This window comes from Octodon degus, unplaced genomic scaffold, assembly GCF_000260255.1.
Source record: "Octodon degus isolate 3935 unplaced genomic scaffold, OctDeg1.0 scaffold00002, whole genome shotgun sequence".
Classification (NCBI taxonomy): Eukaryota; Metazoa; Chordata; class Mammalia; order Rodentia; family Octodontidae; genus Octodon; species Octodon degus.
In genome coordinates, this window is record NW_004524578.1 from 4,788,946 (window position 1) to 4,812,322 (window position 23,377).

At 43.6% G+C, this 23,377-nt stretch overlaps 1 protein-coding gene across 2 annotated transcripts in view; it reads right to left on the reverse strand.

Annotated features, from left to right (window-relative positions):
- Positions 1–2,899: 2,899 nt before the first annotated feature.
- Asb7 (ankyrin repeat and SOCS box containing 7) overlaps positions 2,900–23,377 on the reverse strand; it is a 42,957-nt gene continuing 22,479 nt past the window's right edge. For both annotated transcript variants that reach the window (XM_023709864.1, XM_004623251.2), the window contains exons 5-6: positions 20,640–21,245; positions 2,900–6,154 (exon numbers count right to left, since the gene is read on the reverse strand). In XM_023709864.1, the coding sequence (XP_023565632.1) occupies positions 6,015–6,154; positions 20,640–21,245 (746 nt within the window). In that variant the 3' untranslated portion in view covers positions 2,900–6,014. The remainder of the gene's footprint in view (positions 6,155–20,639; positions 21,246–23,377) is intronic.

Sequence of the window (23,377 nt, forward strand, 5' to 3'; positions counted from 1 at the left end):
GAGCCAGGGAAGCAGATGCCGTCATCCATCCACGTGCTCCTCGCAGGCTTGAACAGGCACGGGCTAAGGGCCAATGGCCGCACAGAGCTAAAACCCTGGGCAAAGGGTACTTTTGGCAAATACTGTGAGTGAGGCAAATAAGGTCCAGGGTCTGTTCTTCAGGAGCTCCCCACCCACCCTATTCAGAGGAAATAGTTTCTTGAGAACACCACTAATTAACCACGAAGAATGCACACTGTTCCTCACAAGTGCTCCCCAACATGGAAAACAGCTGTTGCCCAGACTAATGTACTAGGCTTTCTTCCAAATATTGAGCCATATTTCTACCAGGTAAAGGAGAAGAAAGCATTCTGGAACTCTAAAGGACACATTAAAGTGCAAGGCCTTCACGAGGCCACGCTTCACGAGGCCACACCTGTACTTGCACACAAGCACCTTTAGGCCCAAGTGGCTAACACGAAGAGAGGGAAACGTCAGGAAGCTCTCTGCAGAAAGTTCAACAGTCATGTACAGTCCAATCCATGGTCTCCACGTGCTCTTTTTTCCAGTAAAGAAAAAAGACAATGAAGCAGTGACCTGACCCAAAATCCTGGGAGGAAGAAAAGCAACATTAGCTCAAGACTGAGCAGAAGACAAATATGACTGCGTTTGCCAGATAAAACAGGACACATCCGCAGCTGGGTTAGCAGATGCAACATGAAATACTGGCAGTGGGATCAGCTTGGTGCCAGTCACAGAGGCTGTCTACTGACTCATCATGGAGCCCACTTGCTCACCCTAAACTGGGCCAGGCCGTCCAAATTCAGCCATCTTGGCCGATTCACAAACTTCTGTTCGCAGAAGTGAATCACGGTACTACTCGGTCTCGGTGTGATGTCAAGGAAGTTACATCCACATTACTTTCAAACAATTTCGCAAGTGAGATTTCAAGATGCTAGAACAGACCAAGATCTATTTTAAAACACTGGTTTTAAATAAGTTGTTTATAATCATGACAATGATTACTGATCACAGGTCGTATTTGTAATAGAAAAATGATTTGCTCTCATCAGATCCTCTGCTGCTGGTGAAGGCTCTCCTTTCACGGGTTTTCAAAATTAAGAAACTGTTTTGCTTGAAGGCAGATTTTTAAGATGCAGTGCAAGGTACGCTGCAGAGCTGAATCAATGAACCGTAGGAGTGGTAAGTGCTAAAACCTTGCCGGGGTGCCGAAAGGCCATGCGCAGCACCAGCGGGGCAGGGTTCGGGGTTCTGCACCCATGCAGACCATCTCTTAGAGGTCATTCATAAATCATTGACACCTTTTCCAATGTGATTCAGAAAGCAAACTATGTCCCACAGTCACAGAGCTCCTCCAGGAGATGACATACAGAATGCACCATCATCTTCAAGAAAGAGTACAAACATGGAACACTAGTGGCACGAAGGAAAAGCCATGAGGTCCAGCGCCACCACACGGCTGACACAGTCTGTAGTGCTGGGGATGGAGCCCACAGCCCTCAGGCGTGACAGACCTGCAGCTCTACCACCGAGTTTCATCTTTAGCCTGTGTGCACCCCCATTCTTTCCCCATCCTTTTGCTAATTTGCTCAGGCTGGCCTTGAACTTAGGATCTTCCTGTCTCAGCCTCCCAAGTAGCTGGTAGCTGTGCCCCTGTACCAGGATGACACTTTGTTTTAAGATTTAAGAAACCTGACAGATCACTTAATGTCTTTAATAACTTTAACATCTGTACTGGTAAACTAATAAAATTCTAACATGAAATAAAGCGTCATTTCTTTTACTTCAGAGAATTAAGTTACAGTGAGTTACATAAATACAGTCAGATGATACAAACCTATTTTCTTTGACCCTGGATACCCAACTACATGGGATGTGGAAATATTTCTTTTATCAAGTAGATAATCTATTTTATCAATAGCTAGAGTAAGCCATTTTTGTACAGTATTACAGCTGTGAAAACAATAGACTCCTTACATCATACCGGAAAAGGAATGACTTTAAGACTTCCAAGGAACACAACTATTTTTCAAATCTGAACTCCCTGGCTGACCATTAGAAATTATTTCAAGTGTCCCACTCTTGGCCTTCCTTCGTGTCAAACCCTGGACAAAAAGGCAACAAGGCTGAACTTGCAAAGATCCTGTCTGAGCGGGTGTCTGGCTATCTGTCCTTCTCTTTAGCAGGGCCACCATGCATAATTGAGTGGTGCGGATACTTCCAACAGGACATGGGAGACACAGCTCTCCTGCTCCTTGCTCCTACAGGCTAACAGACGAGGGCAACAACGACCGCTGCGACCACAGTCACTGTGCTGTGTTTAGGTCATGGTCCACATTCCTCCTCTGGCCAAGGTTCACATGCATGAGGGAGCTGATGACCACGAACCCAACTCCACACAGCCTGCTGCCAGTTGGCGTTCGCAGAATGCATTTTTAAAAACTAAAAGTTGGCTTATCCAATGTTAATATAAGGTGCTGTTTGTGTATCACATTCTTAATTTTTTTTCATTTGTGTATTTGGTACAGGGTCTCACTGCGCAGATCGGACTCCTGGTGATCCTCCTGCTTCCAGCTTCTCCAGCGCTGGGATGACATGTGTGCAAAACCACACCCGGACACTGTCACTGGCTCAGCTCAGGGCGGGGGCGGGGCTGGCGTAGCATTTGGGACTGGGATCAAACCCTGGTCCCCCTTGCCAAAGCAGGCACTTTGTCCCCGAGCTACCTTGCTGGTCCTGTATCGCATTCTTACCCCTTTCCCAGTGAGTCAGATGCTGATGCAGGATAGTTTTGCTTCTTTTCACCAAACAGCTTGAAATATATATATACATTTTTTAATTAAGGCAGACTAGAAATAAAATGCAATTCGAGCAGATCTTTTAAACCAGATTTGTTTTTTAATTCAAATTGACCCAAAGCAAAATTTACATTACAAAGGAAGAACGGAAGCACATTATAATACTGGGAGACACAGGAGCACTAAGTTTGTGGGCAAAGGGCCTCCCCCAGTGACATCCCCAGCTACTGAGCCACTCTGCAGGGAAGCTAGTCTCGGTTTCATATGGTCCACTCTGGTGAGTATGCTACACATTCTCGTCTCGGGGTGTGCACCTGACAAGCCACGCCAGATTCCCTTGTGCTCCCGATGTGCACTCCAGAACGCTGACTTCGCTAGCGGAAATGCTGTTCTAAGCATGACTAACAATGAATTAAGAAATAAAAGTTTAGTCCTTCAAACTAACAAGCATGGGTTATTCTGTAGTAAATAGTTTAGAAAAATGGGAATTAAATAACCTAAAAAACACTCTTACTCTGCTGTACACTTATAAACACAAATATTTACAAAAAAAAAAAAAAAGAGAGAGACTTGTTTTCAAAAGATGAGGTTTGCAGTTCATTAATGATCATAATCTTTTATGAGCTGGTTTCTTTGGTGTATTTGCCAAATATAGTTTTATAAAGATTTAGCAATAGTCTTAAACAATAAATTGGAAAAGAAACACAAAAGTCAGTGACAAATTTGATTAATCTGCTGAACGTTTTAGGTAAGAGTCTGGAGAAACTGATCAGTTGATTTTCTGAAGATAATCCGTTCTTCCTACTCCTGTTGCGGCTGTGGAATGCTTCTCAGCCAATCAGATTCAAGTGCAGACTCGAGTTTCACCGCCACACCCCCCCATTACCAACTACGAGGCGCTTCGGTTACTGTTCTATATGATATGTGATTGGGATTTTATTAAAAAACATAAAGACATTCTTTGTAAGCTTCCAGATAAATCAAACCTCAAAAAATAAATAATGGAATTATATACTTCTTCATTAAATAGAAATTTCAATTCCAGAAAGAGCTCTCATAGGTTCTTTTTTTTTTCTTTCTCAAGTCACAGCAGCAACGCAGAACAAAGAATTTACCTTCATCTGCAGTTTTTACTTGGAATTCCCTGACTCAAATTCAGCTACTTAGCTTGGAAACCTCTGTATGGCTGGGATGAGAATTGTCATTTTAAGCCTCCTAAATAGACGAAGACACACACAAGCCCTGCGCAAATGGAAGACGACCATGACTTCTCAGAGGGCCAGAGCCCGGGTACCTCCTGCCTCACCTTCCCGGGCCTGGCACCTCAGAAGGAAGGCTCAGCCCATCTCTGGACATGTGACAACTGGTAAGGCGCCTCATCCCTGGGCTGGGTAGTGAAGGATAAGAAATTGGGTTTAGCAACTGTCTTCGCTAGGGACTGTCTGGGAGACATAGTTGTAAGGAAAGGCTGGGATTACCCCTTACTAGCTGTCGGGCTCCAGCCTCAGGAAAGGATGCTAATGGCACTGGCCATGTACTACCTGGCTGGGAACAGCCAGCCAGTGGGCCAGGTGAGCGACTCCCCAAATAATTCTGTTTGTCTGTAGTTGTCCACTCATCAGAAACCTACACACTGCCCAGGCACAAGCAGATCGCATATCGTGAGGCCGGGGCTACTCCGCAGCAACAAGAGCAAACTTGGGGCTGCACAGGGGCACGGCCAGCTGGGGGTGAGGGCGCTTCTAATTCTGCTTAGTTATACTTTTAGGAAAAGATGCTTATACTTTAGGACTTAAAACTAGAAATTCAGACAAGAGAAGCCCTTCATCTTGTAAACTTCAGTTAACAAATTTATTAACAGCATGTAAATATTATGAAGTTTCCCAAAGCACAAAGAATGATTCTGGGACATTTAAGAAGGTTCTTCGGAAACCCACATAATGACAAATGAAGCAGAGAACTCCTTCCTGGTGGCATCGTCCCAGACGCCTAGTGCCACTGGGATCTTTCCACCGCTACTGTATCAGACCCAGGTTTACTCTGCACGCGTATGTCCCAGCGACCCACAAAACAAAACAACTGTTCTTAAAAGCTTCACTGTACATGACCTTAAAACAGCAGGAAATGTTCAATTAGCATATTAGGAATTACAATGTGCACCCATTTAGAGATTTACCCTTAAAGTATTTTTATTTAAAAACCAAGAAGAAAAAAATCCCCCCTTCAATTTAACCATTAAAACCAAATGATTTAACAGTAGTTTGGGCTGTTTTGGGGGGATATTCTACCATGAGGATAGAAAATTTGCTACTTAAAGTGAAATTGAAAAAACTGAAAATGAAATTGCAACGGAAGTGCTACAGGTCTGCAATGAAAATTGAAGTGGTGGTTCCCGTTCTCCCAGGGATCTCAAAGCCAGCTGTGGAATGGCAGACAGGAAAACAATGGGTAGAATAGACCAGAAAAAGTATTGCACTAGAGGTGCTGTTTTAAAAACAGAATATACTGGCTTTATACAGTTATTTTCTTTCCAATTTTTTTTTTTTTTTAAAGCACAATTCAACTACAGACAAAAGCTGAGACAGTGTCTTGGGGTAGTGTCCTACAGCTGTTACAAAAACTAAGTCAAAAACAAGAGCACACCCAAAAGAATACAGACGTACTGGATTTGTCTTCAAAAGTTGTATTAATTAGGAAAAAAAAAAAAGAAAGAACAGTTTGAATTAGCCAATTTGTACTCATTAAAAGTAAGTGAGGTGCCAGCATTCCTTTAAATCTTTTCTCAGGGCATTTTTGAGTGTAACCCAGCACCCTCTGGCTGCAACTGGACTCCAAACTGTAATGAGTGTTCTGCTGGCTCCTAGTACCATGCTCACCAATGAAAGTGTAACTTTGGAAAGGCTAAGTTCTTCACTCCAAACCTGCTTGTGTCATTTAGGAAATTTTTTTTTCTAAATGCAGTATTGTATAGAAAGCTTGGACCTTTTAAACTTGGACCAAGAAACCAAATTAAGACCTTCAAGCATGTGGTGTGTGTTTATATATATAAAAAATCCCTCCCCTACAATGAAAACCAACCAACCAAACAAAAAAACCTAAAAGTGTATACCTGCTTTCTGACTTCACAGCAAATCAGAAATTGCATAGGATATACTTTGTGCAAGGCGAAATGCCTGTTAAGTATCTGGAATATAACTTGCTTGGAGTCCTGGTATATCAGATATCATCAAATTTGTGTTTTAAGTAGTCTTTCATGACCTTGGCAATTGGGAGTTCATCAAGTAGCTTTAGATTCTGAAGGCCTATACATTGTCGAATTTTAATTCGGCACAGGTCCTGCAAGTTTCTGGGCTGTCCTAAAAAGAAAGAAGAGAATGTTACAAAGCTAAGAAGTATAATATTGAAAGCAGAGTCTGAGGTTCCGAAAAGGACTGTTCCACCGTATAGTGCTCTTTATGGACCACACGCGAAGGACTGGAAGGACAGCATCTGAACAGCGCCCTGGTGAGACCTCTCGGCTGATTCCTTCCACACCCTCCGTATGGCAGATATTCCCACCTCCACTTTACAGAGAAGGGTACTCGCTCTCAGAGATTTAGTACATTGCTCAATGTGTCAGACAGTCAAGTCCTAGTTTGGGACTAAAACCAATTTTTCTGACGCTAATCTTGGTATTCTTTCCATTGCAAATCTGAGTTTGAGTCTTATCCTGACGGGGCCTCCACCACGCAGGAGAGCCTCAGCAGGCCAAGCACTTCTCGGGGCCCAGGTTCTCCACCTGGAAAGCACAGACAGAACAAGACACTCTCCCATGTGTCATTTCAGTGGTGCATCTGGATGCAACAACCTCGACACCCATCAGCTTTAGTGAAGCTTTCCAAGAAACAGCTGCCCACCTGTGCATGGTCCCCCTGGACAAAGGAGAACCCTGGGTGGGGAGGGAGGAGGAAGGGGAAGGGGGAAGACGAGGCGTGGGGGAGGAGGGGAAGGGGGAAGGAGAGGGGGAGGGTGGGGAAGGAGGGGGAGGACGAGGACAAGGGCTGAGAGGGGCAGAGGGGAGCAGCGCTGCAGGAAGTTGGAGGCTTCCACTTCCGGCCTCCCGCCCTGACCACCTGCCACGAAGTCCTCCTATGGTTCAACTCAAGTGAAAAACAGTGAGATCCAATTTCTTTTTCTTTTACATCAAAACAATACAGATGGCCCCGTCACAAGCAAAAATTCTTCAACAGTGTGTATTCTTCGGGAGTGTTTGGATTCCCCGACGTTGTGCTCTTTTAGTGAGTGGTAAGAAAATGGGGACTAACATATATGGAATGCTGCACTATGCCACATATTCACTCCTGAAATCTTTTTATGAAGGAAGGACTCTGATCATCATCCTCATTTCAATGACAGCCTCAGAAAGATTAAGTAACATGCTTAGAGCCAAGGAGATGCTGGATTTCAGTGCCTCTACGGCCTCAAAAATTCCTTTCCACTTTTAAAACTGATGGAGGACCCAAAAGAATTTTGATGTGGGCTACACCTAGATAATCTGAAATAAGAACAGAAATTATAGCGATCCATATACATTTAGAATAAAAATAGACTCATTGCATGTGAAATGGTAACACGATGAAAAATACATTTTCCAACAGAAAACAAAGAAAGAGTGAAAAGAATAGCATTCTTTCGTATTTCTGCAATGCTTTTCAATGCGTGGCTTAATAAATCATAGCTGAATTTTCACATGTGCTTCTACATTCCATCTGTTAGGGCGAACTCACATCATCTGGCCTCTGGAAAGCTCCAAGGCAGAAGGGAGTGAAAGGTGAAAATAACGCCTCCTACTGTGCAAGTTACTTGGACTTTGCAGACACCCTGGAAGGGGACACAGGGCTTCCCGAGTGTACGTGAAGAACCACTGCTCAGCTTAGTACTTCAGCCTTTGCTTGAAATGCACTTGTTCATAATGACCACCATTGTTTAAAATTAAGTGACCATCCCCTTGGCAATGCCAGGCGGCTAGGGGGATGTGCGGCACAGATGTCCGCAGAAGGATGCAGGCACAGATGTGACACACTCACCCTCGAGTCCCCGGGGAAGGTCATGGCACCTGTGTCTTCGGATCTCAGCCAACACTTTATGGAAGAAGACAGTCAGATTCCCAGTCGGGTACCCCAGAGCTCCCTGACGTGCTGATGCTTGCCGACACTAAGGCCGAGTTTTACGTTTATGTGTTTGGTGCCCATCTTCCTCACTTGTGACAAATGCCCCATGAGGGCAGGGCCGTTTCTGACTCTACCTGCCAATGTAAACCCAACACCCAACATTCCACGAGTCTTTGTTGAACAAATTAATACTTAATAGGCTTCTCTTAAAGTATAAAGCAGTCGACTCACAGCTATGTCAACAGCAAGTCATTCCTAACTTGTTTTGAATTACATCTCATCTGTGGGGCCACCTTTAGGAAGGGAATACATTATCATCATTTTTCTTTTCTTTCTTTCTTTCTTTTCCTTTTTTTTTTTTTTTTTTTTTTTTTGGTATTTTAGGGGAAGGTCTACAGGGTGTTCAGGGTCTCACTACTAGATCAGGCTCATAGTGATCTGGATCAAACCCCTGGCCCCTGCACCTGCTTGCAGGTGCTTTAATCCACTGAGCTATTTGGCTGGCCCTATCATTTTTCAATAGATGTTCATAGTAACATATCCCAGAATATGAAGTAGATGTGAATCTTATTTTTTATTTACTTTTTAATGTATGTAATACAGGGTCTTCAAGGTCTCACTACATAGATCAGAATCATAGTGATCCGCCTGTGTTCAGCCTCCCAAGTGCTCGGACTACAGGTGTGTACCACCACGCCCAGTCTCAATAGCTGAGAGTGTGGCCGGCATGGCAATGAATCTTATTTTTTTTAAAGTTAAGAATTTTATGTTCCTAACAGGTGGCAGGTTCTTTTAAAGTGTAATTTTAATGAAACAAACCACCACAATATATTCAGGCGAACACCAGGAAATGATAAAGTTGCCATACATCACGCAGATTTAAATGAAAACACTATCAACAAAATGGTAAAAACAAATGGAATTCGCTTAGCTAAGGTAAAATAAAAGGGATCGAGCCAGGTTATGTCAGGCCGGCACTTACTCCACTTAGCTTTACCCGTGGCCCCCTGATAGCTGTGTTTCGTAGTGCACAGTTCCTTACAAAGAGGACCACAGTATTTCCTACCCCTCTTGCTTTTTGCAGTGAGGCTGGATATTCCTCATTCAATGATTGGGAAAGGCAAACATGAGTAAATAGCTGGCAAGGATGGCAGCAACTCCGACACCCTTATACCAACGCTCTTCCAGTCCTACTCAGCAACTTCTATCACTTAATGCTTGAAGGCATCAGTTAGTTATTTCGTGTACGTGCTCTAGCCTCCTCTCTGGAGCACCTCGCCTGGGGCCTCTCCTCACACCAAATGGCTCACTCAGGTGGCTGGGGGTCTGTGACAGCAGCTGGCTGGGAGCCCCCCTAGGACCATCAAGGCTAAAATACACCGCAGCTGCTTCCCTCAGTGGACATTCTGGACCTACACAGAGTGCAACATACTGCTCAACTTCCTGATTTTTCTTTTCAACGGTGTGCTGAGGCATCTATTCATACTCTGGGAGAATGCTATCTTCTACAGATTCCTTGAGCACGTAACTCCTGTCTGCAGAGTTACCTTTCACGCTAGAGACACAGCACGGAGGTTCAAAGGCCACCCGGGTCTGCCTCCTGGCTCCTGAACTTACCACCCACACGCTACGTGATCTTGGGAAGAGTGTCGAGCCTCCTGCTTCAGTTTACTCCTGATAAAAGTACCCACCTCAAAGGCTTCCCAAGCATTAAAGAAGCCTAAGTTTGGTCACATGCTGAGAGTAATACCAAACACACAGAAGTACTTGGTAAGTAAATTTTAATGTATTAATTTTTAAATATTTGTCAGAATAATGTTTGCTACTTATTTTTTTCCAGTACCTAGAACTGGACTCAAAGCATTTACACTGACTGACACCCTTGCTCCTTTTTAACTCTTTATTTTGAGACAGTGATGGTATAGGTCACAAAGTTGCCCAGCTTGGGCTCAGACTTGTGACACTCCTTCCTCAGCCTGCTAGGAGGCTGGGATTATATGTGCTGCCACACCTGGCAGTGTTTGCTTCTAATTCCCAGGAAAGCAGAAGTCCCCTTCCCTGGAAGGGAAAATCTTCATCTTCCTGATACTAAGAGAGAGAAAGAAAACCAACTGACAGCAGAACTGTGAAGGGGCAAAGTGGCACTCCAGTACTAGAAACAGTCTTGGGCAAGCTGATGGAAACTCTATGTTGGAAATTACCACATGACTTGAATCAGGCTGAGATGTGAGGACTTCTAACTTCATAAAAACATGTACACTAATGAATAGAGAAGTCTAATTATAGGGTCTCCATTTATATATAGCATATGAACTCATCTTGCCATGTATCAGCATTGTTGAATCAACAGCAGACAAAATGATGAAGAGTAAGAAGACTACTCATTTTAATTACTATTATTCTTAAGGCTGTAACAGGAGTCTTTCTTCAGGAATAGCAGATTATGGTTCAAAGAGCATCCTGTCCACTGCTCTCTCAGAAGTGCTTGGTGAAGCTCCATGACATACAGATGGCGGACTGAATATTAAGGACAAGGGGCGGAGGAGGAGGAAGAAGTAGAGGTGAGAAGGAATGCAGGGAATAAGAGAATGATGAAGAAAATGCTTTACTAAGCACCGTAGAAACTGGTTCCTACCCTGCCCATAGATTATAACAGGGAAAATGTAGGGAACATGTCCCAAAGGAGTACGATTTAAGACACAATAAACACTTCGGGGGGTGCAGAAAAGGTATATATAGGGTGTTCAGACTAATGAACTACAATGGAATTACATAACAGTTCAAAGCGTTATTAGTCTTTCCATTCTGTAAGAAGCCCATCATTAGTAATAATGGGGCTAGTATAAAATATGAAATCAGGCTTTAAAGGGTCCAATTTAGTGTAAGTTACAAAACTAGTGATAGCATAATTTAGGAAATTAAATATGTGACACCATCACCCTTTGACACCGCCATTACTACATGTATCAACTATAAGACATATTTATTTATTTGGATAAAAATATCTGGATGCACAAAGGTAAACAGAAAGACAAAACACTGTTAAACGGCCAAACAACAACATAGGTGTCTCCGGGGCACAGGAAACAAGGTGGAAGGTGGCATGTGAAGAAATCAAGACCTGGCCTCCTCGAGATTATGCCCAGTCTGACCACTGTTCCCTCATCAGAGGCATCTGGAACCGCCTCCCAAGGCCTCACTGGTTTTCTAGGCTTCCCACTTTAAATTCCTACCATGAACATATTATTATTATTATTATTATTATTATTATTATTGCGGAACCAGGGATTGAACTCAGGCCCTTGCGCTTGCCAGGCAAGTGCTTATTCTACTGAGCCATCATCTCTCTGGCCCCAGACTGTCTTTATTCATCCCCCTGAACTCTGTTCACTAAGACTCAGTTTGAAATGCGCTAAACAAATCTTATTTATAGCACCAGTCACTAGCCTTCCTTAAAATCATATTCATTTAGTCTGAATGTACACAGTATTAGCATCCTGACATTTGTCTACTGTTACCTTTTTTTTTCACAGTCAAATGAGCTTTGACCTATATTGTCCACTTATACTAAGTAAAACTATAGGGGGCTTAGTAACAAATGACAAGAAATTTCTAGATGCCAACAGTAAAAGTAGACAGTAAGGTCAGGTGCGCAGGTACCTATCTGTAATCCTAGCATCCTGGGAGGCTGAGGCAAGAGGATCATAGGTGTGAGCCACGCTTGGACAATTTAGGAAGATCTGGACACAAAAGCAAACAAAGGAAAAGGTTGCTGGGGCTATACCACAGTGCAAAGGCCCTGCATTCAATCTCCAGTACTGAGGAAAAAAAAAAGTACTAATACAAACACTGAAAAAATGGAGTAAGGTATTTCCTGTGTCAGAGAACCTTCAAATATGGTATAATTTGACTTTTTTTTGTTTTGTGTTTGCTTTTGGATACTGAAAATCGAACTCAGCACCTCGTGCTTGCCAGGCAGGTGCTGTACCCTGTAGTATTTATTTTTAAAAGTAATTTTTGGGAGTCACAAATCTGGCAAAAAAGCCCTCAAATTTATTAGAATAATAATCAAAAATAACCTTTGTTAAAATGTGCTACACACATTTGTACAATTACGTTATATGATACAGGTCTGATAAATCACTCTACAAAGACATCAAAGAAATACTGGAGAAAAACCAGTGGATACGGGTACCCGATAGAGAAGGATTCTGCGCTCGCGCTCTCGTGCTTCCTACTGTACTGGACTTCAGCTCAGAAGGCTGCAGCTACTTCCTTTTCTTAAAACAGCGGGCCCTGATTTTTATCAGTCCTTTTTAAAAAAAACATTTATTTTGTTTTGTCTTTGTTGCGCTAGAGATTTAACCCAGGGCCTTGTGCATGCCAAGTAAGCGCTGGGCCACTGGACTATGTTCCCAGCCTTAAAGTTTTGTTTAAACTTGAAATCTTGTGTTCAGAATTTCACTTCTGCAAACAGAGTACTTTTGTTTTTGCAAAAGTGTAGTACTTAAGTACTGCTGAAATCTAAACCAAAACATATTTCTGGTTACTATGATATTTATAAAGTAGTATTTTCAAACATCTGTGATTGATGTTCCAGAAGGCCACTGGCCCAAGCACTGGACAGATGAAGTCTCCTGCGAAAGAGTTTACCCAACTCAGTTCCCAGCTACTTCATCTTTTCTTTTCAAAAATGAGTCAGTCAACTCCTTAAAGCATACGCAGCCAAACCCCACCTAGTCCTGCCTTCACACCTCACTAACGGGTGCTAAGAGCTGCTTCCAGACCCTGCTTGGTGGCTTCCAGAACACAGAGCACTGCCTTACCTTAACCTCCCCTGCCCTAGAATTATCTAGACCGGAGCACGCCGTAAGGGATAAAAGGCACTGTGTGAAAGCAAGCTATCAAAGTTAGCTGCTGACACTCGTAAAATAAGCAAATAAATACACAATAAAAGTTCAGTGGTTTATTTATTCAGGGACCTGGCGCTTCTGTCTTGTTACCCTGCACCTGAAAACTGGCCTCTAGGATCCAAAGGTACTAAGTAATCTTTCCAGCTGATGCGAGTCAAGTCTCTTTTTACCCCACAATACCTGGACAGCCCAAATTTTGTAGATAAACTCCAGGACTCACCAATCCCTAGGGATCCTAGGGAAGACACATACACACTAGCATATGCCAGGTATTAAACTAAACAGCTGTTTGAGCCATTTTAACTATTTAAATATCAATGGAAAACAGACAAATATTAAAACATTTCACATTATCCACAAAACTTAACTGTAGGGTTGGGGAGATAGCTCAGGAGGATAAGCACTTGCCTGGCAAGTGCAAGGGCCTGAGTTCAATCTCCAGTTCTGCAACAAAACAAAACAAAACAAAACAAAACAAAACAAAACAAAACAAAACAAAACAAAACTTAACTGTGTACAGAAATAGGTTAGAGTCATCAAATTCTAAAATACTTGGCTTATAGGACACCCTTAAAAATGTGGGGTAGAAGTTACATATTGGTAGGTTTCAACTTTTTTTAGTTGAAGGACCCCCTCTGCACTTTTAAAATGAGAAGACCTCAAAGAACTCTCAGTGTGTGAGTTGTATGGGTCTATACTTAGCACCTTTAGAGAACTCAGAAATATTTACTGATTCATTTAAAAATACCTAATAAATTCCTCAGGTGAAATAAATTTTTATTTTTTAAAAAAAGGGCTTCTTGTGGAAACAGACTGTGAAAATGGCACTATTCACAATTTTAAAATCTCCTTTCATGCCTGGTTTCCCGATCTGCTCGTGCATTTCACCTGCTGCAATACCTCATCTCACCTGGACGACCTGAAGAAAATCGGGCTGACTCAGGCACAGCTGGAAAGGGAAGGAACAGCTTAATAGCTTTTGTCAGATGATTGTCAATCTTTTATAATATTCTATGAAAACTAGTCAAGTAGTAGTTTCCTTGAGGTTCACTGTAATAGTCTGAACTCAAATTGATGAACTTCTGTACTCTTTTAGATCAAAATCCACTGTTCGATTTTATAGTTTGAATTTTTTTTAACCCATATATGATTCAGTAAGACTGCAAAGTAGTCAATGGCAAAAAGTATGGTTCATAAGTTATGTGTATCTTCCAGAGGTTGACCGATTTCATTACCTGGTATCACAGTCACTTTTGTTACTGTCTCCCCTGATTTCAGAAAAGTCCTGATGTACTAGATGCCTCGGCAAATACAAGTTTCACAGGACTAGAGCACTTTTCACTAAGGGGGCCTCGCGCAGGCTGCTCTCCAGCACTGTCCTCTTCCGTGGCTTCAAGTGCAAATGGTACCACGGCGATAAAGGCAAATAACATTCTGAAACAGGTTTGGACCTAAGACGGTTTTCAGGGCTCCTAGAAGTCCAGACCATGAATTGTATAGTTCTACATAAATCCACCGAAAGACAAAGGTTTTGTTGTCGTTGTTTAAAATCGCAAGCAGTAGGAAATCACTGCATTTAAAGGCAGGTGGATACTGGCAAGAATTTTCCAAAGGGATCTTGAGGACCAGGATCCAATTTCCCCTTTTGGAGAAGAAACAGATCCACAGGGCAGAAGCTGAGGGGTCAAACATTTTGCCCAAAATGATTTGGCAATGCCAACGTGAGCCCGGTAGGTGCTCTCTCCAAGCAAACCACTCTGCTGACATCACAGCAGCTCCTGCCCGGGTTCGGCTGACAACAGCAGGCTGATCTACGGCAGACGTGAGCCTCGGCTCCCGTGGTCTGCACCTTCTTCAGCTCAAAGGACCATGGACAGGATGCTTTCCATATTTCAAGTTAAAAAAATAAAAATGCTAACCAAAACAGGCTTCCCTTTTCAGTCCAACATGTAAAGAACTTCGAAGTTGTTCCCATCTTGAAAGAAAAGATTGCTAACACATGCCAAATCCATACCTTTTCCTGGATCTGCTGGTCCATGGGGCTGCAAGGCAGCCCTTACCTAAAGCTCTGGAGGGACAAACGCAGGGGGCCACAGCTGAGACCGGCTTATCTGGAGCAGAGCCCAGAGCTGGGCTGGTAGGGACCCCTAAGTGGTGCAGCTGGTGTGCAGACCGGAGGGAACCAGAGAGTCATAGTCACCTCCAGGAGCCCCAAGGAAGCCTCCTAAAGCTTCTCCGTGACTGCCTGCTCTCCACTGAAAGGACTCTGCCAGAGCCTTAGCCCAATGGGCATTTCTCTGATTTCTGACCCTTCTTGCTTTACTGTCTGACAACAAAGTTTTGAGGAAAAAAAAAAAAAATAAGAAGAAAGACATTTGAAGGTCTCAGCCCAGGGACAAAGACTGTGCTGTAACAGCAGGCTGCAGATTGTGTGCTCTAACCCATCTTATGACAGCACCGACTGCGCCCTGGTGTAGTAACAGTGGATCAAATCTGGAAGACCCACAGGGGAAGAGCACTCCAGGAAGTCCAAAGTCAAAAGTACAGTGGGGACAAAAATAAGGACACCAGAGGAATGCGAACATACTGGCACCACTGCTACAGCCAACAATATCCACTGCTTAATCCTAGCCAGATTACTAGGGAACCTTTACCTTACGTGGGGAATGTTGGTACATGCTTGCAATCCCAGCTACTTAGGAGGCTGAGAGAAGGAGCTCAAGTTCAAGTCCAGCTTGGGCAATTAGGCAGACCATGTCTCAAAATAAACAGGGCTGGGAACACAGCTCAGTGATAGATGCCTACCTAGGGCAAGGTCCTGGGTTCAATCCCCAATACCACACAAAAGAAAAAAAGAGGAAAAAAACCTTACATTAATGGTTTATCTACCTTGGTTCCTATTAGCCACTATGCCATGTCTAGTTTCAATAAAAACTTCCAAGCCATGTTAAAAGGAATGATAAACACTACAGAGATAATCATTGGAACAAGACTCCATGATGACCCAGATGTTGCAATCACCAGCCAGGGAATTTAAAATAGCTACGATTATTAATTTAAAACTCATGGAAAATAAGGGAGAGTTAACAGTAAAAGCTTGACTAGTTTCTGGGGCAGAGGTAGAGTTTCCCAGACACAGCCGAGACATAAATGCCACTAGCACAGAGAGGGTGGGGTGACCACCTGACCCCTCTGAAGCCATGTCCCTAAGTGACTGTACCATTTATGACTCTACTTTGCCTTCTAATATGAAAGGACTTCCTATATAGAAAGCACACTGTGGGACTTTCTGCAAATAGTCTCGCCAATCAAATGTGGAAGCTGTCTTCTTTCAAGAGGCATCCTCAGTGGGGCACCTTTTTTTACTTGTTTAAATTTTATTTATTTGGTACAGGGTCTCACTATGCAGCTTGGACTCATTAGTGATCCTCCTGTTTCAGCCTCCCCAGTGCTGGGATTACAGATGCGTACCACCAAACCTGGTCTTTTGGCAGCCAGTATACCTGGGCCAGTGTTAGTGTGGCAAGCGGTACAAGGTACCAAACCTGGGTCCCTGAGCTCGCCAGCGGGCACTTAGACCACTAAACTATCTCTGCTGTGACTAGATTGTGTTGGGAAACTTGCCTCCCCCTGCCGTAGCACCTGGGTAAGGAACTGAGGCTTCCAGCTTTCTGTCCTTCTCTAGACCCTCTGAAACTTCCAACATCAAGTCATTAAAATGTCATCTTTCTATATAAGATTAAATGTTCTTGTTAGTCACTGAATGAGGTCCAGCATTCTTGGGGCATTTCTTTTTTGGGGGGCGGCAGGGTTTCACTATGTAATTCAGGCTGGCTTTGAACGCATAGTGATCCCTCGGCCTAAGCCTCCTCCCTGGTGCTGAGATTACAGGTGTGCATGATCGTGCCTGGTTTCTCTTTCTTAGAAGACTTTATTTTCTAAGCAACTCCTTGCTCCACTAAGTGACTAGGGGGATTTATGCTATGCGCAGAGAGAATGAGAAGCAAGAAAAAGAAAAACCCCAAAAAACAAAAACCACCACTACATTACATCCAGTTTCTCACGGTGCATTTTATTACTTCAACCATGTCCTCAAGTTAGGCCCACCTAACAGTTTCTTTCACATACTACACAACTGGGCCTCTTGTGTTCTTCTTCTTACACACAGATGGGCTGTTTCTCTTTGGAAGTGGGCGAACATTCCAAAAGCCTCTGCGCTCCATGTCTAACTAGGGAACTGTGAACCAGTCCCACACGCCAGCACAGCCCCGGTTCCTGTGTCTCTGATGTCTCAGCAGCAGGTACCACTGCGGGGCGCTTCCTGCATGCACCTGCATGACTCTGGAAATGACCACCTACTTACAGGTGCGCTCTGAGCCCCTTCCCGTCTCCGCTCGTCTGACTCCCTGGCCTGGCACCAGGTGCCTTGTATCTCCTGACCCCAGGGGGCTCAGTCCACAGCGGACTGCATGGGAACGCCAGCCCATGCACGTTCACGAGCTCTCACGGGCTGCATACCTCCGCTGCTGTTTCCCCGCTGTTCCACACATCGCACCCCACTGTCTTTTTGGAGCACAAAGAAAAAACTGAAACCAAAAACTGACTTCTCCTAGGCACGGCTGGCTGATCTGCGAGGGGTGCTCACTCTCCTCACGAGGCTCTCTGTGGTCTGAGAAGCTGCAGGCCAGCTCTGTGCAGGAGCACCACGGGACCCTCCAGGGCGGAAGGAGGTGGGAGTCCCTGAGGTGTGGGTGAAGACTGACAGCAGCAGCCGGGGGCCTTTCCCTCTACTCACTGCAAATATTAGCACCGAAAGACGCAGCCCAAGTAAGGAAGACACTACTTTACTACCAAGCCAGTCGAACTGCTGTTTGTATGTAATGTTTTAGGCCAAGTTTTTATGGCAACTTCTCCAAAAAGCTGTAGGTTTTAAATTCCAAGATTACAGTTTTTGGAGTTTCTTCCAATTTAAAGAATCTGCTTCTAGTCAAAAGGATGCAAGAGACAGAAGATGGCTCATCTAAAGCCCACCACGCTGCCCCTCTGCGTCCCTGAACTTCAGGAGTCAGAGTTCCCAGACCAAGGCCAGCAGCTTGGTGCCTGCAAGTCCGAGGAGCAGCAGCCTCGGGGGCCAGAGCGGCTCACGGGGCTGACTCCCCCTCTGACTCACAGAGCACCCAGTGCTCACCGGGACCTGCTGCGTGCAGCGTGCTGCAGTGCGTGCAGCAGAGAAGCTGCATCTAGCCAGACTCAGAGGACGTCCCACCTGCCCCTGATGGGAGGTGCCTGCCCAGCAGCTCCCCCCACGCAACCCCAACAGGGCTGAAAATGGGCGGCTTAGGCAGAATGAAAACCTAAAGGGTTTGGTTGGCTGGTGGGAAGCCGGTTCTTGCCCGCTCACCCACACTCACTTCACCAGTTAGGTATTTTGTTTTGAAAAAAACACTTACACAGCATTGAAAATGTGCCAGGCACTGTTGTAAGTACGATATGAACATTCACTCGTTTAATCTTCCCAACAAGCTAAAGGACATTATCATCTTCCTGATCTTAAGCGGAGCACACTGAGGCAAGGAGAGGTCAGGTGCCTGCCCAAGGTCAGCTCACCTGTGGCTGGAGGAAAGGCTGGAGCCAGGGCCGCTTGGCTCCACTCTGCCATTAACCACTGGTGTTTAACAAGGGAGACCGAGGCGTTCACGTATGGGACGTGCCTTCTGAGGGCACCCACACTACCTCAACCACACATCTCGAGTCCGGAAGTGAAAAGAGGAACAAGGAACACAAAGGCTACCAGTGGCCGCAGTGCCATGTTTCTGGCTACCGGTGTGGGCTCCAAAAGCTTTCTACCAGGCAACCTGTGCCCGAGAGCTCCAAATACCTCTCGCAGGTCAGGCAGGTCTGCACAGACCAAAACAAAGTCCTTAGCACTTATGGTCACTTAAATTTAAATTAATTAAAATTAAGTATGAAAATTAAGTTCTCTCAGTGGCTAACACGCTGCTTCCACACTGGAGAGCCAGACAAAGTGTCCAGCAAAACACCAAGTTCTCGTCTGCACCGAGTTTGACCCGAGTAGGATTTCTTATTGCACTTTACCCTGAACACTTTCTGTCCATTACTGGGCATAACTTCATCTCCCTCTTAAATACAGAAAATTCAAATTATATTTCATTTAATCCTAAAACAAAAGCTGAATTTCAAGTAGAGGAGAACTACTTCCAAGCGGGTCAAGTAAAACCCAGGCCTGCTGGTACCCAGAACCCAGGATGTTAGCATGCCTTCCACAAAACGGGAAGAGTAAATAAGGTCTGAAGTGTACAACAGATATTGTGAAATGGGAAGAAATTGCCCAAAAGGAAAAAGGAGCTAGGACAGGGGAAAGGGAAACGGGAAAAAACTGCAGGCCATTTACACGACTAGCATCCCCTAGTTTACTGAAAGGACGGTCTGCGCTAATATCGACTGCAGCAGCCTGTGCCCATATCTTATACTCTGAGCAATTATTTAAAAGACAAAAACATGCAACATATGAACTACTGTCATTCTCTATTATTTTGTTATGAACTTTTGTTTTACTTTTTTCCCATAAAATTTTAAAAAAAGTATGTCTTCCACGATAGCAAATGAAAGTTTGAAATGAGGACAAAGGCATTTAGAAAGGACAGCAGATAGCAGAATTAATTTTGTTTATAGACTTTAGCTTTATGTATTGGACATTAACCTCTGGGACACATACCTGAGGGGTCAAAAGAAAGCTAAACCAGAGAGTGCAGCTAAGTCCACACAAACTAATCCTTCCATCAGAAAACAGCTCAGACACATGTGCTGCTACATAAGGCAGGTCAGACACTTACAGGGCCTCAAAATAATAACAAAAAAACTGACACACAGAAAAACAGGGCAGATAAGAATGGATGCCGTGTGGCCTGGGGACAGAAGGCTAAATTCCCCTCTGACCCATGATGATAAATGTCAGCTATGCTAGGATACCGAAATAAGGAATACTGCCCTTCTATTTCATGTGGGTGCACGTGAAGTAGAAAAGCTGTAATTAAAATATTAAAAAAAAACCCTCAGCTACAAAGAATGTTCTAGAACATTCTCGCACTTAAGGAATCTAAAATCCAAAATTCTCTAATTCCTCAATCTTAAGTCTATATAATAGGCATCAATGAGAAGGGAGGAGTCAATACAAATGATATAAAAAGAATATGGGCAGAAGTAATAGCAGAAAACTTCCCAAATATGGGACAACAATCTGACAATCCTGTAACCGAAGCATATAGAACTCCAAATAATATCAATCCAATGAAAACCACACCCAGACACATAATAATCAAGATTCCAGAAATTCAGCATAGAACAGTATACTAAAAGCCGCTAAAGAAAAGAAACAGGTCACATTTAAAGGAAAACACATTAGAATAACAGATTTCTCTTCACAAATCTTAAGTCTATAAAATCCTAGGACGGCTATTTTTTGACCTGTAGGAATTGCCTTTGCTACCATAAATCTTTGTTCACTTTGAAAGTTCTCTTACCTTTTTCCCATTTTTTCCTCTCACCCTTACTATCTATCCTATTACTTTTAGTAACACAATTGAATTTAGAACCTTTAAAAAAAAATTTTTTTTTGGATGAATACAGCATTACTTACCCAGTAGGACTTACAGGAATGGTGACGTGCAGTCATTTCATGTTATGAAACACCTTAAGCACCACAGAAGATTTAAATTAAAAAAATAAAAGATGCAACAAAATAATATAATTTTACGTACTTGTGACGTCTTGTAAGAAATCCAAACAAGGTCGACTACTTCCGGAAATACTTATTGAAACAGCCAGTGGCGTCTGACCTTCATAGTTCCTCGTGTTCGTGTCCGCTCCGTAGTTATACAACATCCGTGCGCAGAGCACATCATCCCGAAGGGCAGACAAGTGTAAAGGCGTCTGCCCGTCTTCTAAGCGCCCCAAGTTTGTGTCTGCCCCCCGCTGAAGGAACATCCGACAGTAGGAGTGGTTGCTTTTGATCACGGCGTAGCGCAACAGGAAGCCATTCTGAATGTCGATGTTGGCGTTGTGGTCCAGGAGGATTTTCACACAGCTTGACCTCTCTCGGATGATGGCGAGCTGAAGTGGGGTTGTACCTTTATCGCTGAGGGGGTCAACCTCAGCCTTGAACTCTAGGAGGAGCCGCACGAAGGAGTCCCTGCCGTAGTGTGCAGCCACGTGCAGGGGAGTCCAGCCGTCATTGCTTTTCGCGTTAATGATGTCGCTCCTGTACTCTGACTCCAGCATCAAGCGAGCGATCCTGGCCCGGCCGTGCATGGCTGCGTAGTGGAGGGCTGTGAAGCCACCGATTAAGTCCTTTACTGTGGGGTCAGCTAGGATTAAAACCAAAATGAAAACGTGAGCGGACTCTGAGGCAAATTGAGGCCCTCTACCACGGTGCAGCACGCCAATTCTAGCAGAGTCTCACACAAAATGGGAAGGAAGAAAACTCTAGGAAGAATACCGTGTACTTTCCTTCCTCAGTTTAAGTACAGTCTAGTTTCAATGGAAAATAAATCATAGTAGTGCTACCAAGCCTGAGTCAATGGAACAAGACTCACAACTGTTTAAAAAGATACAGAGAGCAGATCACCGATCTCTTGTCTCTGCTCATTTAACCAACTACCTTTGGCTACTCGACTTGCTCATCTCTGTATTCATTCATGTTGTTCTCTTTTAAAATTTTTATTTTTCTCCTGTGCTGCTGCTGCTTAAAGAGAAGCGTGTGTAGCAACATCTGCTGCTCCAAATAGAGCTGTTCTATGGTCTGGAGGGCCGTTGTTTTAGGGTACACAGGAAAAAAAGTTTCCTGTGGTCTGTAAAGATTCCAAAGTGTGCAAGATACACGTGAAGTGATCTTCATAAATCATGTTTTCATCAAATAAAACATGACTAAGTTCTTCATTTTACATGGTCTTGAAGTTTACAAGAACCAAGCAACATGTTATGTGAAAAATTGGGAGGAAACTCAGCACTGTATGGGCATTATTTTTTAAAGCAGTTTTCAAAATACCTGCTAAAGTCACGAGTTTTAAAGAGGGGGGATTTCTCTGCTCTGGGACTCCACAAGGCACGTACTTGTGTCACTTTCCCAGCTTTGTCACGAAGCGAAAGTTCAGCTTGCGTCCCGCTGGCATCCCGAGCAGTGTGCAGAACAGGGACAAGACCTGCTCGTGCCACACTGCGCCCAGCACTCCCAGGAAGTCGCTGATTCAGGGTGAGGCTAAGGTGGCCACACCCAGGGGCTGTACAACAAGGCCTGTAAAAGCCACACTCAATTTCTTTTTCTTTTTATGAAGGAGAAAAAGATCAGTATTGTTTCTCACATACAAAGTACCTCACAAGTTATATACTGTTTAGGAAAGTGTTCTTTAGTTCTAGAACATACTGTAACAGCTGGGTTCACTTAGAAAAATTTATGAAGCAGAAAATTATATGTTAAAATATTAATAATCCTGTGGGGCATGAAAATATTCGTTAAGGAATTATTAACAAAAAGTGGAAAGTTAACATTTCAAAGCCATTTAACATGAAGTGAAAGTACACAATGCTGGTATCATTTTTATCTTTTTGGCGAAAGCGAGGTATCACTTTGTGTTGCTCTTAACTAAAGACAGTAGTGACTTTCTACGGGACAGAAAAGCAGCCAGGAACATTTTAGCCAAGTATTTTGCTGCCATCTGCTGGCACAGCATGAGCACGAACTAGCAAGGCTTTAACTCTTGACACTAGACTGAACTCTCAAGCCACTCAAATCTGTGTCACGTACAGGAAGGACCTCGCTTATCTGAAGCTGACTTAAGTGAAGACCGACATGACATCTAAGCAATCGCCTCCTGCTCAAACGGAAAACTCACCTCCCTAAAATGCTGTTCCTAGTCGCTACCTGGGCAAGCAACTGTCTCCAGACGTTCCCTGGTGATTTGTGAGTGCAATTAAAGAACACATCATCTTTTATTCCTCCCAACTGGCACACACCGGAGGTGCCTGCAAAGGTGCCAGCCAACACTCTACACTTGCTCCACAGTAAAGTTAAAGCAGTGCTACATGAAATCACTTTTGCATTTTGATTTCCACTTGAGGCCTTATTTTTCTTTTTTAAAATATTTTTATTGAGAAATAACCATGAGATAGTTTCACAACCGATTACTAGTACATTTTCAATAATTAATATGTTGCATATTGTTGTCTTAGTGGTTATTCATTGTACAAGGTGCAGACATGATATCCTGTCTCAAACACTACTGGAATAAACCTCTGTATTCATTGAATTAGGAGAATGGAGCTGTATATCTATCCTAACTGTTGAGTATACAGATACAAAATGGTCGTTCTTTGTATCCCCCTTTTTTGGTTAGTTTTGTTAGAGAAGGGCATTCCATTTGCATTTAAATACTGTAGGTACATGAATTCAGCAAAATATCCCAATATAGTCCAATAGTCCATAATAGTAGTGGGTTTTCCA